Here is a 14,536-nt window from a genome sequence, read left to right on the forward strand (position 1 = left end):
TACAGAAGAAAAATAGGCGTGTTTTATGAGCAGCTTTAGGAAAATAATTTAAGGAACAAAAAAACTAAACAAAAGCGAGAGGAGAATGAAGAAAAGCTCCTAAGGAGATAAAAGGGAAAAAAGATTTAGAATTTGGGTTGAATGTTGGTACTACAGAAGGGAAGATCAGGTAATACTGAAGATAAATGGACTGATCTATAGATAAGACGTATGAAGTAAGAGGCTAGACTTGATGGGAAATTGATCATGGAAAACACAGCTAACGAATACATGATTTCCTTTTGGGGGTGATAAATATGTTCTAAAATTGATTGTAGCAATGGTCACACAAGCATTGAATTGCATGCTTTAAATGGGTGAAATGTATGGTATATAAATTAGATGTCAATAAAGCTGATGCAAAAAAGAAAAGAACAAACATGAAAGATATTATGAGGAGTAATTAATATGATTATATTTAATATTAGTTGTAATAATTATCACAATAGCTAATTTTTATTAATACGATATATATAATAACCAACATTTATTAATATAAGGAAATCTAGTGGCTAACATTTGCTGAGTGTCAATTATGTAGCAGGTATATTAATACAATTATATGTACAACATGTTTTCATATATATGTAATTTTATTTAATTAACCCAATAATCCTATTAGGTAGATCCTATTATCCTCATTTAACAGACAAAGAAACCATGAGACAGAGATATTAAATACTGTTCAAGTTCATATAGCTGGTGAACAAAAAGCCATGCTATGTGAAAGGCTTTGCTCCTAAACACCAGATTATCCTGCCCAAAACAATATAAAGATGTGGACCTTAGCTTTTCATCTTTGCATCACCAGCTTCAAACTTATAAATAGCATTCAATAAATATTTGGAGAATTAATTAATATATTGCTTTTGGATGATGAGACAGGAAGAATTACTTGTCTCTTATTCAAGGTAACAAAGTAATAACTACTACAAGAAATAAAATCAGGAAGAAAATAGCTGTCATTCTGGGCTATCTACTGAACAAGGATTGTTAAAACTACATAAAACTCTTGATATTTCATATCAAGAATTAATCTCAAAGTAAGGGCCTATAGATCACTAAGTTAACAAAATCTATTTTTATGGCTGTTCTACTAAAAGACAGATTCTAGCATTGTAATGCATTTCTCAGTTTGAGAGAATATTTTCAAGCTAGGAGCTCAAATTTTCTTACCTGCTGTTTGGTTATTCGTTATTTTCTATGGAAGAAAAAGTTGAGCATCAAGTTTACTCTTCTACAAGAAACAGGCGCTTACCTGAATTCACCTTTACGGACAGACTCTTGTTGCCAGTCAAATGGGAGACATGGCAGGTCACAGTAGACTTGTGGCCCTCCCAGGGGCATGTACTCTTAACCGTCACTGTGCCATTGCCCCAGTATTCTTGCTTAGTGGCAAGAATAGATCCCTCTGGGATCCAGGAGATCTGGGCAGCTGGCTTCCCTGTAACTGCCTTGCATACTGCAGTTCTATTCCAGCTTTGAAATAGGGTCACTTCGGGTGTAACTGCAGAGAGGAAAGAGGGGGAAAAATGCTTCAGTTTTCACATAAAGCATATGGAATTCAGAGAGACATTTGTTTCAGTCACAAATCTGGTGATGTGAAATACCTCAGTATGTGATGCTCCTTACCTAACACTTGGAGGTGATATCCACGATGGAAATTCCCATCAGGTGTTACCACTATGCCTCTGTAATACCCGTCATGAGTGGTGTCCACCGGACGAATCTGAAGGTCCGAATTCTGATCAGGTCTAGAGACCCAGGTTATTCTCTCAGCAGTACAGTTGGTTTCCTTGGTCTCATTTGTTTCTTTCTTGTAGGCTTTTGTGCAGGAAGGCTGGCCTCTCAGGATTATTTCCCATGTTATTATGATCAAATTTCTTAATGCGATAGGAGTGCAACAAAGCACAGCATTTGTATCCATCAGTACAGGCTGTGAGATGTTACCTGGACACACACACAAAGGATAATGATATCGAAAACCTTGATAAGGAACTTCATGTGTTACGTTTATCCACAGTATATTACATGAAGTTTTATTAGAACATAAATTTGCTGATCTTATTCCAGAAATATTAGACTTAGGTAAGAACATAACATTCACAAAATATAAATAATATATTGAACCCAATCTAAAGATTAACAAACTTTCTCCAGTATTATGTATTATTAGAAAAACAATATACATAACATTGTATTCTGAAATACAATAAAGTATTCTGATTTTAGTTCAGGAGTTTTAATATCTAGAAACAGAAAACAGAATTATAATTTAAACAACAAAGGCAATGTTCTAAATCTAATCTTTAGGTGGTAGAGACTACTGTATTTATCATACAATTCATGTGCCTTGGAAAAGAAAATGGAATAACTAGTGATGTGATTGTCTCCTCCTTCGTTTTGGTGAGCACAAGAAAAATCAGTAACATCAAAGTTAAATACCCGTCTCTAAGGTTGTTATTTCAGACAAACATAAATGTGGAAAGTTTGTGGTTCTTTCATTAAAGGTAACTAATGTGGCATTCAAGTGGAGCTAGCTGGACATGTTTTATTTAGATGATTACATGTTTTATTTAGAGAATTACAGTCAGTGAGATCCACAGATCTTTAAAAAATCTATAATTTTGCCAGTTGAGCCATCCCATGTAAGTAAAAAAAAATGCCTAGTGATAAGATGTTTAGAAATATTTATTTCTAGTTTAAAAAGTAGTGTGGCATATAATTTTTAAAAAGCTTTATTTTCCTTTGGACATTTATCATGAAAAAGTTTTATTGCAAATTTGTGACACTGTCAAACATAGCCTTTGGATATTTTCCTTCCTTCCTGTTTAGTCACACATACAACCCCAGAGAGTTCAGTGGTAAACTTTCCTCATAGATTTTATTTCTGTATATTCAATCCAATTATCAGGTGAAAATGTAGAAGTCGACTCCTTTCTGTCCATCTTTTAAAGTAAAAATTAAGCCCTGCATCCTACAAGCATCTGCCAACATAGATTCTCACGCATCTCATAAGCCAACACAATGTTTCCACAACTGATCAGGGTTTACTAAGAGGTACTTATTCTGCCGAAGTATGTGTCACTACTCACCTGTAACAAAGGTGAGTGTCAGAGATCTCATCACTATAGCATAAGCAGAATCAGTTGCAGAGGGGCAAACCTTTATGTGGATGAAGTTTGTTTTTGCTACACCCTGCAATTAATATCTCTCCTCTCCTGTTTTGGTGTCACCTGTCTCTTATGTGGTACTTTAACCCTCATATTTGACAGTCAAATAACGATCACATAACCAGATGCAGAAAGAAGTAGGACTTTAACGCAGACCTGAAAGGTCATTAAATCCACGCTCCTTCCAGCACTCCACCTTAGCAAAGGTTCAGAGGTAAGCAAGAACATGGCTCGTTTGGAGAACTAGAGACTGGGACATTCAGGGTCCCTCGTACCACAGCACTCAGATCAACATGTTCTTCAAGTAGTCACAAGGCTGGCCTCCAGCCAGGCCATCAGCTAATGATTCTACTGAAGTTCAACTTTCCATCCCTCAGTGCTGGCCACTACTAAGGAAGCATATTACCTTCTGCAAAAATTGTTGAATAGTTCTGTGTCATCTGCTTTCCACCCATACATGAACTACTTGAAGCTAGAAAACATTTAGAGAAGAATAAGCGAAATCAATTTTATGTACTCAGAATGGAAACAAGTGTTTCCCCACAGTCTTACTCAACATGAAGACAATTAGTTAACCATAACTAAAATTATACAAAAATCATTGTAAAACAGAAATTAGAAGTTATGCCATCATTAGAGGAAAAAACATGTTAACATCTTGAAAATTATACTTATAAGCAATTAATAATGATTTCTCATTCATGAGATGCTTTGTTTAGTCAACTAGTTTGTATGAGGTAACCATGCCTCCCCCCTATTCCTCCTTCCCCAACCAAGGAGATGGGTCCATGTGGGCATCTCACATGAGCTGGTCCAATTATACTCCTTTCTCCAAATGCTGGAGAGAGCATCTTTAAATGAAATTTCTCTGCACATTTTTTTTCCTTTTTAACCTAACTCCTCTAAAAGAGTGAAAGAAATGAACACAAAACTGGAATAATTACTAACCAGGAAGTAGCTCTATAGACACTCTTGTTGCTACTCAAATGTGCCTATCATAAGGTCATGGTAGACACATTGTGGCCCTCCCAGTGACATGAACTCCCAACAGTCACTGTGCCATTGCCCCAATATTCTTGCTTGGTGACACAATCCCCCTGCGGGGTCCAGGAGATCTGTGCAGCTGGCTTTGCTGCAACTGTCTTACACACCACAGTTCTATGCCTGCTTAGAAACAGGGTCACTTCGGGGGAACTGCAGAGAGGTAAGGAAAAAGTGCTTCAATCTTAACATAAAGAGTATGAAATTTAGAGAGACATTTGTTTCAGTCCAAATCTGATGATGTGCAATGCTACAATATATGATGTTCCTTTCCTAACACTTGGTATGGTTAGGATTAGGTACTTCAGTGATGGCCTAGGGGAATGAATGTTGCAGTAATTCTCAAAGCGTGGTTTTCAGATGGCTAGGGATAGCCAAGACCCTTTCAGTGGACATCATCATGGGTGATATCCATGATGGAAATTCCCATTAGGTGTTACCATTATTCACCTGTAATACCCATAATGAGTGAGGACAATGGGATCAACCCAAAGGGAAAGATTCCAGTCAGGACTGGAGGCCTACGTTATACTCTTGTCATTGCAGTTTTGTTTTTTTTTTTGCATTGTCTCATTTCTCTTTCCTGTAGGCTTTGATGCAGGAAGAATTGTTTCTGATGAGTATTTCCCATGCTGTTACCATCACACTTGTCAATAGGATGGGATGGCAACAGAGCATAGCCTTTGTATCCATCAGTAAAGACAGTGAAGTGCTAACTGGACACAACAAGAAAACGAAAATGATAAAAATTTCTACATGCCAATTTCTTCCATTGGGTCTCATTTAAAGTCCCATAAAACCCTTCTTTTTCTTAATAAGTATTTTACCCACCCTGGATGTAAAAAAGTGGTTGGAGAGGAGAGAGGAGAGATATTTTTGTGTTCATTTCTTTCACTCTTTTAGAGGAGTTAGGTTAAAAAGGAAAAAAAAAAAAACGTGCAGAGAAATTTCATTTAAAGTTGCTGTCTCCAGCATTTGGAGAAAGGAGTATAATTGGACCAGCTCATGTGAGATGCCCACATGGACCCATCTCCTTGGTTGGGGAAGGAGGAATAGGGGGGAGGCATGGTTACCTCATACAAACTAGTTGACTAAACAAAGCGTCTCATGAATGAGAAATCACTATTAGTTGCTTATAAGTATAATTTTTAAGATGTTAACATGTTTTTTCCTCTAATGATGGCATAACTTTTAATTTCTGTTTTACAATGATTTTTGTATAATTTTAGTTATGGTTAACTAATTGTCTTCAGCTTGCAACTCAAACATTTGATATAAATGCATTTCCTCAGGATAATCACCATGATTTGGTATGCAACAAAAATGTGTTAAATGTATTTCCAATTCCATCATGTAGAATACTTAAAAGATACTGTATATAAGGCTTCAGATTTAATACATTAATTATTTTTACTGAATCATCAAAGACATTCTTAGGCAATGTGTACGTGTGTGCATGAGTGAGTGAAGAATACAATGACTATTGGTACAGCTTGGTGCCTCTTATAGGTTGAATTGTATATCTGAAAATTTACATGTTGAAGTCCTAACCCTCAGAGATGTGATCTTATTTGAAAATAAAATCATTACAAGTATAACTAGCTAAGGTAAAGTCATACTTGAGCGGCATGAGCCCCTAACACAATACAATTGGTGTTTTCATAAAAAGAGCAAATTGGACACAGATATGGACACAGGGAAAGCACCATGTAAAAATTGGAGGTATGCTGCACAAGCCAGGAAATACCAGAAGCTGGGAGAAGGGCTTGAAACAGATCCTTTTGTAGTGCCTTCAGAGGGAGAATTGCCCTGCCAACACCTTGATCTCGGAGTTTTAGTTTCTAGAACTGTAACACAATAGATTTCCATTGCCTCCACTTCTCACTCCATGGTTCTTTGTTACAACAGCCCTAGCAAACTAATACAGTGCTCTGCACTTCATTCATGCTAAGGCACCAGTAATTTTAAACAACAGTTCAATTGCACTATCAGTGAAAATATCAGTAGAAAGGCAAATAACATCACTGTATTATCATTATTATTATTATTGTAACTCATTTTTACCGAGGTGACCCACTGAAAGGGTCTTGGTTATCCCAGCCATCTGAAAACCACACTTTGAGAACTGTTGCAATAGTTATTCCCCTAGTCCTTCACCAAAGAACCTATGACCATGTGTTTAGGTAACCATAACTGGGGAAAAAGGAATACAAGGATCTTTTGAAGGTTATTTGAATACTAATCTGAATTGATCCTGATACCCAAGAACACAAAGAATATTAAGGGCCTCCTGTTAGAGTAGAAACATATCGGAGTCAGATGATAAAAGAAATCCTGGGCCTGGTTCATATCACAGTGGACCTTCAAATCACCTTATACAGTGGTGATTTTTCAGTTGCTGAATATTTAATTAGAATGAACATGCTTAGCAGCTTGCAGACCATCTTGTTGATTCCTTGATCTGTAAAGTAAGTGCTATTATAATAGGAAAGACCAAGATAAATCCCCCAAACCACCCCCCTTGGCGAAGATAGTAAATAAATATTAATACTGAAGACCTAAGTATGAGTCTCCTCTCAGAGACTTAAAGTATACTAAAATCGTGGTCCCCATCATGTCTCCTACTTAATTTACCAGTTAGATCCCTGCAAAACACTAGATGGTGAATTATAGTAGATCAATGCAAAATTACCAAAGTATCAGCCCCAACTGCAGCTACTCTGCCAGATAAGCTATCTTTACTAGAGATACTCCAGTTGCAGTATGTGGTTATTGATCTGGTAAATGCATTATTTTCAACATTCATCAGGAAAGAACATCAAAAATAAGTTTGTATTCCACAGGACAGTAGAGAGTATATAAATATGGTCTTGCCTTAATTTCTACTTTCATGTACAATGTAATCTAAAAAGATCTAGGCTATCTGGGCATTCTGCAAAGACCATCATATTGGTCTACTATATTGATGACATCATATCAATTAGATCTTCTGAGCAAAAAGTGAGAGTTATTATGAATACCTTAGTTAATCACATGCATTCCAGAGGTGAGAAGTCAATTCTACAAATATTCAGGGCCTGACACATTAGTGAAGTTTCTAGTAGGCCAGTGGTCTGGACCCTACCATATATCCCCTCTCGAAAAAAGGACAAATTATTTAACCTTACTTCCTACCATTGAGTAGCACAACACTTGGTTTTGGAGGCAGCCTGCTGCATATTTGCGATTACTGCTCTGACCCTCTAATAGGATGCTAGTCCAAGTGTGCTCCAGACCAAGAAAGGAATCTGTAACTGGTCCATGCCACAGTATACCAGCCCTGAAAATAAGTTCATAAAATCAGGCAGATCTGTGATACAAGAAGATTCTGTGATAAAGATGAAATGTGGAGCCTCAGACAAGTCCAGTAGGACAGTCACAGTACAGGCCTAGGGTTCTGGGGGTAAATCTATGTCATCTGAAGCAGATAACTAGTTGCCTTTTAAAAAATAGCTCATGGCATGCTACAGGACCCTGGTGAAGACTGAGCATCTAATCATGGGATATGAAATGATCAGGCTCCTAAAACAACCCATTATAAGCTGCATACTATTAGACCCAACAAATCATAAAGTAAAGTGGGCCCAGTAGCACTCCATTGTAAAACAGAAATGGCTACAATGGGGCTCAGGCTCCAGACTCAGGAGAACACCAGTCATTTTAGTGAACAAATGGTCCAGGCCCCCACTTCATATACCACTGTTATACTGTCATCTCTCCCTCAGTTCACATCTAAGCCCTCCCTGTGTGTTCCCTAGGACCAAAACCCAAAGCTTAGCTTTGGATGGGTTATGGATGGGTTGCCTCAGTCTCTGATATAAGCCAAAAGTGGACTGTTGTGGCACTGTAGCCCCACTCTGGTCTGGCCTTGAAAGACAGTGATGATGAAAAATACTCAAGTAAGAAATGTAATACTCAGTAATAAAAGAGATAAACTCATAAGCAGTGGCAAATGGTTTGGCTTGTTTGGTCAGAGACCTGGAAGAGTCAAAATTGGAAGATAGAGGACAAGAAGGTGTGGGGTAGAGGCATATGGATGCATTCAGAAATTGCCAGCTTCATGGAGCACTGGCACAGCCTCTGGAAGTCACAACTAACGTTTGGAAATGATATCTTATGAGGATGGGACACCACCCTTTAGGAGGGTGCTGTGTCCCTAGCTCCCCAGTTCATAGAATAAACTGGATCTGAGAGACAAGGAGTAGAAGTGGGGTAGTCTCACTCACCATCATTCTTTTTTTTTTTTTTTTTGAGACCGAGTCTCACTCTGTTGTCCAGGCTGTAGTTCAGTGGCATGACCTCGGCTCACTGCAACCTCCACCTCCCTTCACTGTCATTCTTATTGACTCGTTTAGAGAATTTGTGCTTCCAAATCCCAGTAATTTTAGGTTTGTGAGTCTAGGATCTTGAGTTTCATAGGGGAGATACTTCTACCAGGAGACACACTAAGAATTCCTCTAAGCTATAGCTAAGCTATAGCTGTCCCCTAGTATACCAGTAGGCACAAAATGGAGTTGCCTTTTGGCAGGGATAATTTAAGCCTGATCATCATGAGACAATAGTGCTATGAGATCTTTGGGATGTCACTTTGCCAGCTGGAAACCTCTGTGGCCAATGGCACCTTTGCCCAAATTTTGCTGTGATCCACTGGGCTCATTCTGCCTGTTTGGCCTGGCAGGCAGCACTTGGCTGGTGCTATTGGCCTGGATCCCACATCTGCCAAGGACGAGCCAGGCACAAACCAATGAGGGATGTGTGAGTGAGCATGGGATCCAACCACTGCACACAGCCAGGCACACTACCTGCAGAGGAGTGGGCAGCTCCAAGTGCTGGCATGGGTGCCAGCTCCCTGCAAGGCTGCAGCTTGACAGGCATACCATAAACAGCTTCTGGGGAATGTGGTGGTGCCCAGAAGCTTGGAGACACCAGGAACTGCAGAGCCCTAAAAGGGTGTCACAGCCCTGGCTCAGGGAGCTCCTAGGTCTGGGCTCCCCAAAGAGCCACAGCTCTTCTCTCCTTCTCTCTTCTCTCCTTGTCACCCACAATGTGGCAAGCAAGGGGCGTGTTTCAGCCCTGTTTGTGTTATAGCTCTTTTAACCCTATCATTTGGCAGGTCCTGAGTTTTTGTCCTGTGACCAGGAAGAATGAGGTATGCAGACAAGTGGAGGGCGAGCAAGGTTAAGAGGAGCTTTATTGAGTGATAGAACAGCTCAGAGGAGACCCGAGTGGGTAGCTCCTTTCTGCAGCCAGGGTGTCCTGATGAGTGTTTGGTTCCTAGTAGAGAAGAAACCCTAGAGTGGGTAGCTCCTCTCTGCAGGCAGTTCATCCCATTGAGTGTTCAGCTCCTAGCAGAGAGGAAACCCTATAGTGGGCAGGTGCTCTCTACAGGCAGGTTGTCCCATTATCTACTCAGCTCTCAGCAGGGAAGGTAGCCCCTCTCTGCAGCTGGTTGGCCCATTATGGCCCCAGAGGGGAGAAAGTGCATGCCAGTTGGTCCATGGGTGCCCATAGGTGGGCTCAGAAAAAGCACTACAAGTTCCAATTTCAGTTTGCGGGACCAGTAGCCCAGCACCAAGGCTTCAGGCCTTCCCAGCTTGAAGGTGGGGCTTCACCAGGGACCTGTGCCTTTCTACCCTGGAGCCTCTCTACCTCCTGCTGCTCTTCATGGTGTCCATGCTGTTCATGTCCAGGGGCACCTGCAGGCCAGCATCAAGCTGCCCTCAGCAACCCCCCTCGGCCTTCCTCCCATGCTTATTGGTGCCCAAAGTCTGGAGGGGGCCAAGGTGGCAGGGCTTCTGCCTGTTCCCAGCTCCCAAGAGCACAGGGGTGCCCAGGTTGCAGCCGCAGCTTGGGCAGCTCCTTCCCTGCCAACTTAGAAGCGGCAGGGCTCCCACTTGTTCCCAGCTCCTGTTGGCTTCATGGAATGCACAGCTCTGGTTGCACCCCCTCTCTGTGTTTTCCCCACAGCCACAGTAGGCAAAGAGCAGGTGGCATGGTGGCCCCAGCCAACCCTGCACAAATGAACCCAATGCGACCAGGGACAGCAGTGTGTCTTGACTGTGCCTTCAGCCAGGTGCTTGTGGGCTCCCAGGATGAAGCAGGGAGTGAGGTTGAGGCCATAGTAAAGGCTCAGTGCCTGGTAGTGGGTCCTGCCTGGCCATGCGAGAGTGGGGGTAGTGCGGTCAGCTGCCTCGCAGACACGGAGCACAGAGGTCCCATCACCGCCACTGCTGCTCTCACAGCCACTCCTGCTGCCACCACCTGCACCTCCCTTCTGCAGCTGGCAGAAGGCCACTGCAGAATAGGCAGAATAGGACTGCAGAATAGGACATCAATAGGCAGAAGTCCTACTGATGGCAGTGGCCACTCCAGACAGCCCGCCACTGCATCAATAGGACTGTTTTTATATAATGGGAGTAGGGAGAAATATGCCTTTTGTACTCTCATAACCAGCTTTAATTGTAAATCATTAAATATGCATAAATCAGGAAGGTCTTTTAAGGGCCTGGCAACCAGGCCTCAGACCACTCAGGGGTCTATGCTTAAGACTCAATCTTGCTGTGGATGTATCCTTGATCCTAATTTCACTAGGATGTTTTGTAAGTCAACAGTGACGAATTTACCAAACACCTTTTTGACATATACTGAACAGTTTGTGAGATTCTTTTTTCTCTTTAATCTAAAATTAGGTAAAGTATATTAGTAGATTATTTAATATCAACTATTTTACATTCCTAAAAATGTTACCTTGTTGTTGGTTTAATTCTTTTAGTGCACTACTGATTTGATATGCTGATATGTGGAATCTTTGCCTCTACATTTACAAGTGAAATTAGCTTAGAAAGTTTTTTGTATACTAACTTTGTCAGGATTTGATATCTGAGTTATACTTGTAAAATTTAGAAAACATTTCTCCTTTCTCTATTCTATGGGAAAACTAAATGACATAAAAATTATCTGTTCCTTAAAGGCTTAAAGTGATGTAAACTATTTCTCTTACATAGCAATCTAAGGCCACACATTTTTTGGCAGTAATTCTCAATTTCTTCTATGGTTCTCTATCTATTCATGTTTTCTATCTCATCTTGAGCCAGTTGCTAATTTACTTTTCCACTAGAACATTTATTTCATGGAAGTTTTCTAATTTAATAGGAGAAATTGTACAAAATATTCTTTTATATTTCTTTGGTTTCTTGATATTTGTTGTTAATTGTTGATTTTCTCCCCACATTTTGTGTATTTTTTTAAATTTACTTCCCATTTAGAATAGTCTTTATCCCATTAAAAAAATCAGTTCTTGGAATTATTTATAAATTCTAGCTTTCCACTTCTTAATTCATGCTGTTCTTCTTTTGACTTTATTACTACCTTTCCTACTTCCTTCCGCTATTTGAGTACAACTTGACTTTCCAGGCTCTGCTCTCACTGCTATCCAGCATGCACACTAAACTCCTCCCACCCCAGACTGCTTCTATTGGCTGAACATTTTACGTGCCTTTCTACCCTGTACTTTAGTCCACAATGATCCCCTGGCCTCTTTTTTCCAATAATTTATGCCTTCTGAAATCCTTCTAGAGCCTGTGCAAAAGCCACTCTCTGTAATACACTGGTTTTGTATTGTAGTGCTCCTCTCATTCTACCTTGTAATATAATTCTGTATCCTTGTCTAATTCCAAGACCAGAATATGTAGACTACTTGAAGGTGCTGTAAGTTTTCTTCTTTTTAGCTTCTATTTTTGTGTGCTACTAAGAAATCTACATGTTTGCTTTTTGTTGTTGAATTAAATTGAATAAGTCGGTCCTTGCTTGGTCTTCAAGCAATAGTGTGCAGAGAGGTATCTGTTAAAATTGCACACAGGACAAATGATCATGTAAATGTTTCTGCTGATGATCCAACCCTCCCATCAAACTGGTTATTAAGTAAGTGAGCATTTTACCTTCATTAAGACGTATTCTCTAACTTTGTATTTCCAGTTGTGTCATCAGACAGGAATTATTATCTGAGGCTAGAAAATATTTAAAGAAGAAATATGGAGAAAATTAAGAACTTTTGTTTACTGAAATGGACTAGAATCCACTGATTTCATATAAGATGATCACAGAAAACAACATTTCAATTCCTTAAATTAATTAATAATCACACCAAAAAAACCTCTACATAAAAGAAATCAGCAGTGAGACCATAACTAGATAAATGCACGTATGTCAGGATTTTGACATTTCTTTTGTAGTTATGAATAAATGATTCATTCAATGTTATTGTAACAGATCAGTCTGTACCAGTCTTTTGCCAGCCACATCCACTTCTAATCAGTGGAAGAGTTCAATGCAGGGCCCAGGAGTAAAGTTCCATTTCCAGAACTATTATAGAAATGATAGACAACCTCCCCCACTTCAAATAAAAAACTTAGAAGTACTGGATGAACTAGAACAATTCCTGTTTCAAATGCATGGCTGAATTTGCAAAAAACAAAAAAACAAAAAACAAAAAACGGTAAGGGAAACCTCTCAAGGTAAAAAATGACAAAGAAACAGGAAACCATGAGATCATTTGCTGGTCTCAATAACAGAAAGCCTTTTAAAAATAATTACTTAGATAAATTTAAATTTATTGTGATTTATTTTACAGCTCATTTAATGGTCTACCTTGATAAATATTCTGTGTTCACCTAAAAAAATGTGTATCCTCCTGTGATAGCTAGTTTTATGTGTCAAGTTGGCTAGAGTATAGTATTCAATCATTCAATCAAACACTAATTTAAACATTGCTGTGAAGGTATTTTGTATGTGATTAATAACTACAATCAGTTGATTTTAAATAAAGGAGATTATTCTCAATAAAGAAGATGGGCCTCACTCAATCGGCTGAAAGGCCTTAAGAGAAAAAGTGAGGATTTCCGGAGTAAGAAAAAAAATTCTCTTTAAGGCTGCAGCATTAGTTGCATTAGTTTCTGCCCAAGAGTTTGCAGACTACAAGTCCACCCTAAAAATTTCAAACTTAACAGCTTCCACAATTGCAATAATCAATTCCTTGAAATAACACACACACACGTACATACACACATAAATATACATACTTTCCATACTTTCTACTCATTACGTTTCTCTGGTGGAACCCTGACTGATACAGATTTGGTACCATAAGTGGTCCTCAAGAAACAGAAGCTTAAGGATAAATTTTCAGAATTGTTTCGGGGTTTTCTGGAATTGGTCATCTAATCTAGTTAGATTTAAAAGCACTAATGACTATATTTCTAGTGCTAGAGGGCACACTGATAGTCCATGGCATGAAGTAACAATAGAGATATGCGAAAATGTCACAACTGGATAATCCTACTCAAATACTTATAAAAGGCAAGGTCTGAGTGATCATGTATTTGATACTTTAGAACATTTACATATAACAAGATTGGCTGGTTTCTCCTAATTTGCTGCCCAAATGGATAAAGAAAAAGATGAGTTCAGGGCTTCAAATTCTCAACTTAAACTATGTGAATGAACTGGAAGTTTCTATGTCTGCCGTGAAAGAACCCCCTATCTTCTCAGCAAGGCTGAAGTTTCCAGATACCAAAACTTATCCCGTAAGAGGCTGAATGACAACACAAATTGAATTCCTAACCTGTCAGAGTATCCTCTGCTGGAGTGAGGTTCTTGATTGAAAAGGAAAGGGGTCCTGAAAATTGGAATGTGAACATATAGGCAAAAGCTGAGGAAACTGAGCACATAAAATTTCTAAAGTCTCCTAAGTCTTTGCCCATAGAAGCAGCCCTCCCACCCCTGTTTGAAGTGGTTAATCCCCTGCTTTGCCTGAAAAAACTGTAATGATTTTTCTTCAACTAGTTGCCTTAAAAGACACTTTCTATTCTCCTCAGGATCTTGCCCCTCACTCCTCTTTGCTTCCAGACTTATAACTAGACTTGAGTCCCTGCAGGGCCCAAAAAGTGAGGTAGAGTGTGACCCACAAGAAGTTACACCACACACCAAAATATCTATATGATTTTTCCAATATATACAGTTATAAATCTGGACAATATGTATAGGAATGAATATTAAGGATGTGGAATAATGAAAAAGACAAAGCTGAATGAGGCCAAATTATTGATATGAATCCACTTAGGCAGAGATTCTAGATTCAGTGCTGTAGCTCCAGGCATTAGAAAGGGCTCTGTGTGTGTTGGTCAGTTCTTGCACTGCTATCAAGAAATACCTGAGACTGGGTAATTTATAAAGAAAAGAGGTTTAGT

General features: G+C 39.3%; 1 protein-coding gene across 1 annotated transcript in view; it reads right to left on the reverse strand.

Moving 5' to 3' along the window:
- CD200R1L (CD200 receptor 1 like) overlaps nt 1-13,839 on the reverse strand; it is a 25,431-nt gene extending 11,592 nt beyond the window's left edge. Inside the window, exons 1-4 of the mRNA XM_054680893.2 lie at nt 12,230-13,839; nt 3,619-3,684; nt 1,672-1,989; nt 1,298-1,546 (exon numbers count right to left, since the gene is read on the reverse strand). Coding sequence (XP_054536868.1) covers nt 1,298-1,546; nt 1,672-1,989; nt 3,619-3,667 — 616 coding nt within the window. The 5' untranslated portion in view covers nt 3,668-3,684; nt 12,230-13,839. The remainder of the gene's footprint in view (nt 1-1,297; nt 1,547-1,671; nt 1,990-3,618; nt 3,685-12,229) is intronic.
- Nucleotides 13,840-14,536: the final 697 nt, after the last annotated feature.

Source organism: Pan troglodytes, chromosome 2, assembly GCF_028858775.2.
Source record: "Pan troglodytes isolate AG18354 chromosome 2, NHGRI_mPanTro3-v2.0_pri, whole genome shotgun sequence".
NCBI lineage: Eukaryota > Metazoa > Chordata > Mammalia > Primates > Hominidae > Pan > Pan troglodytes.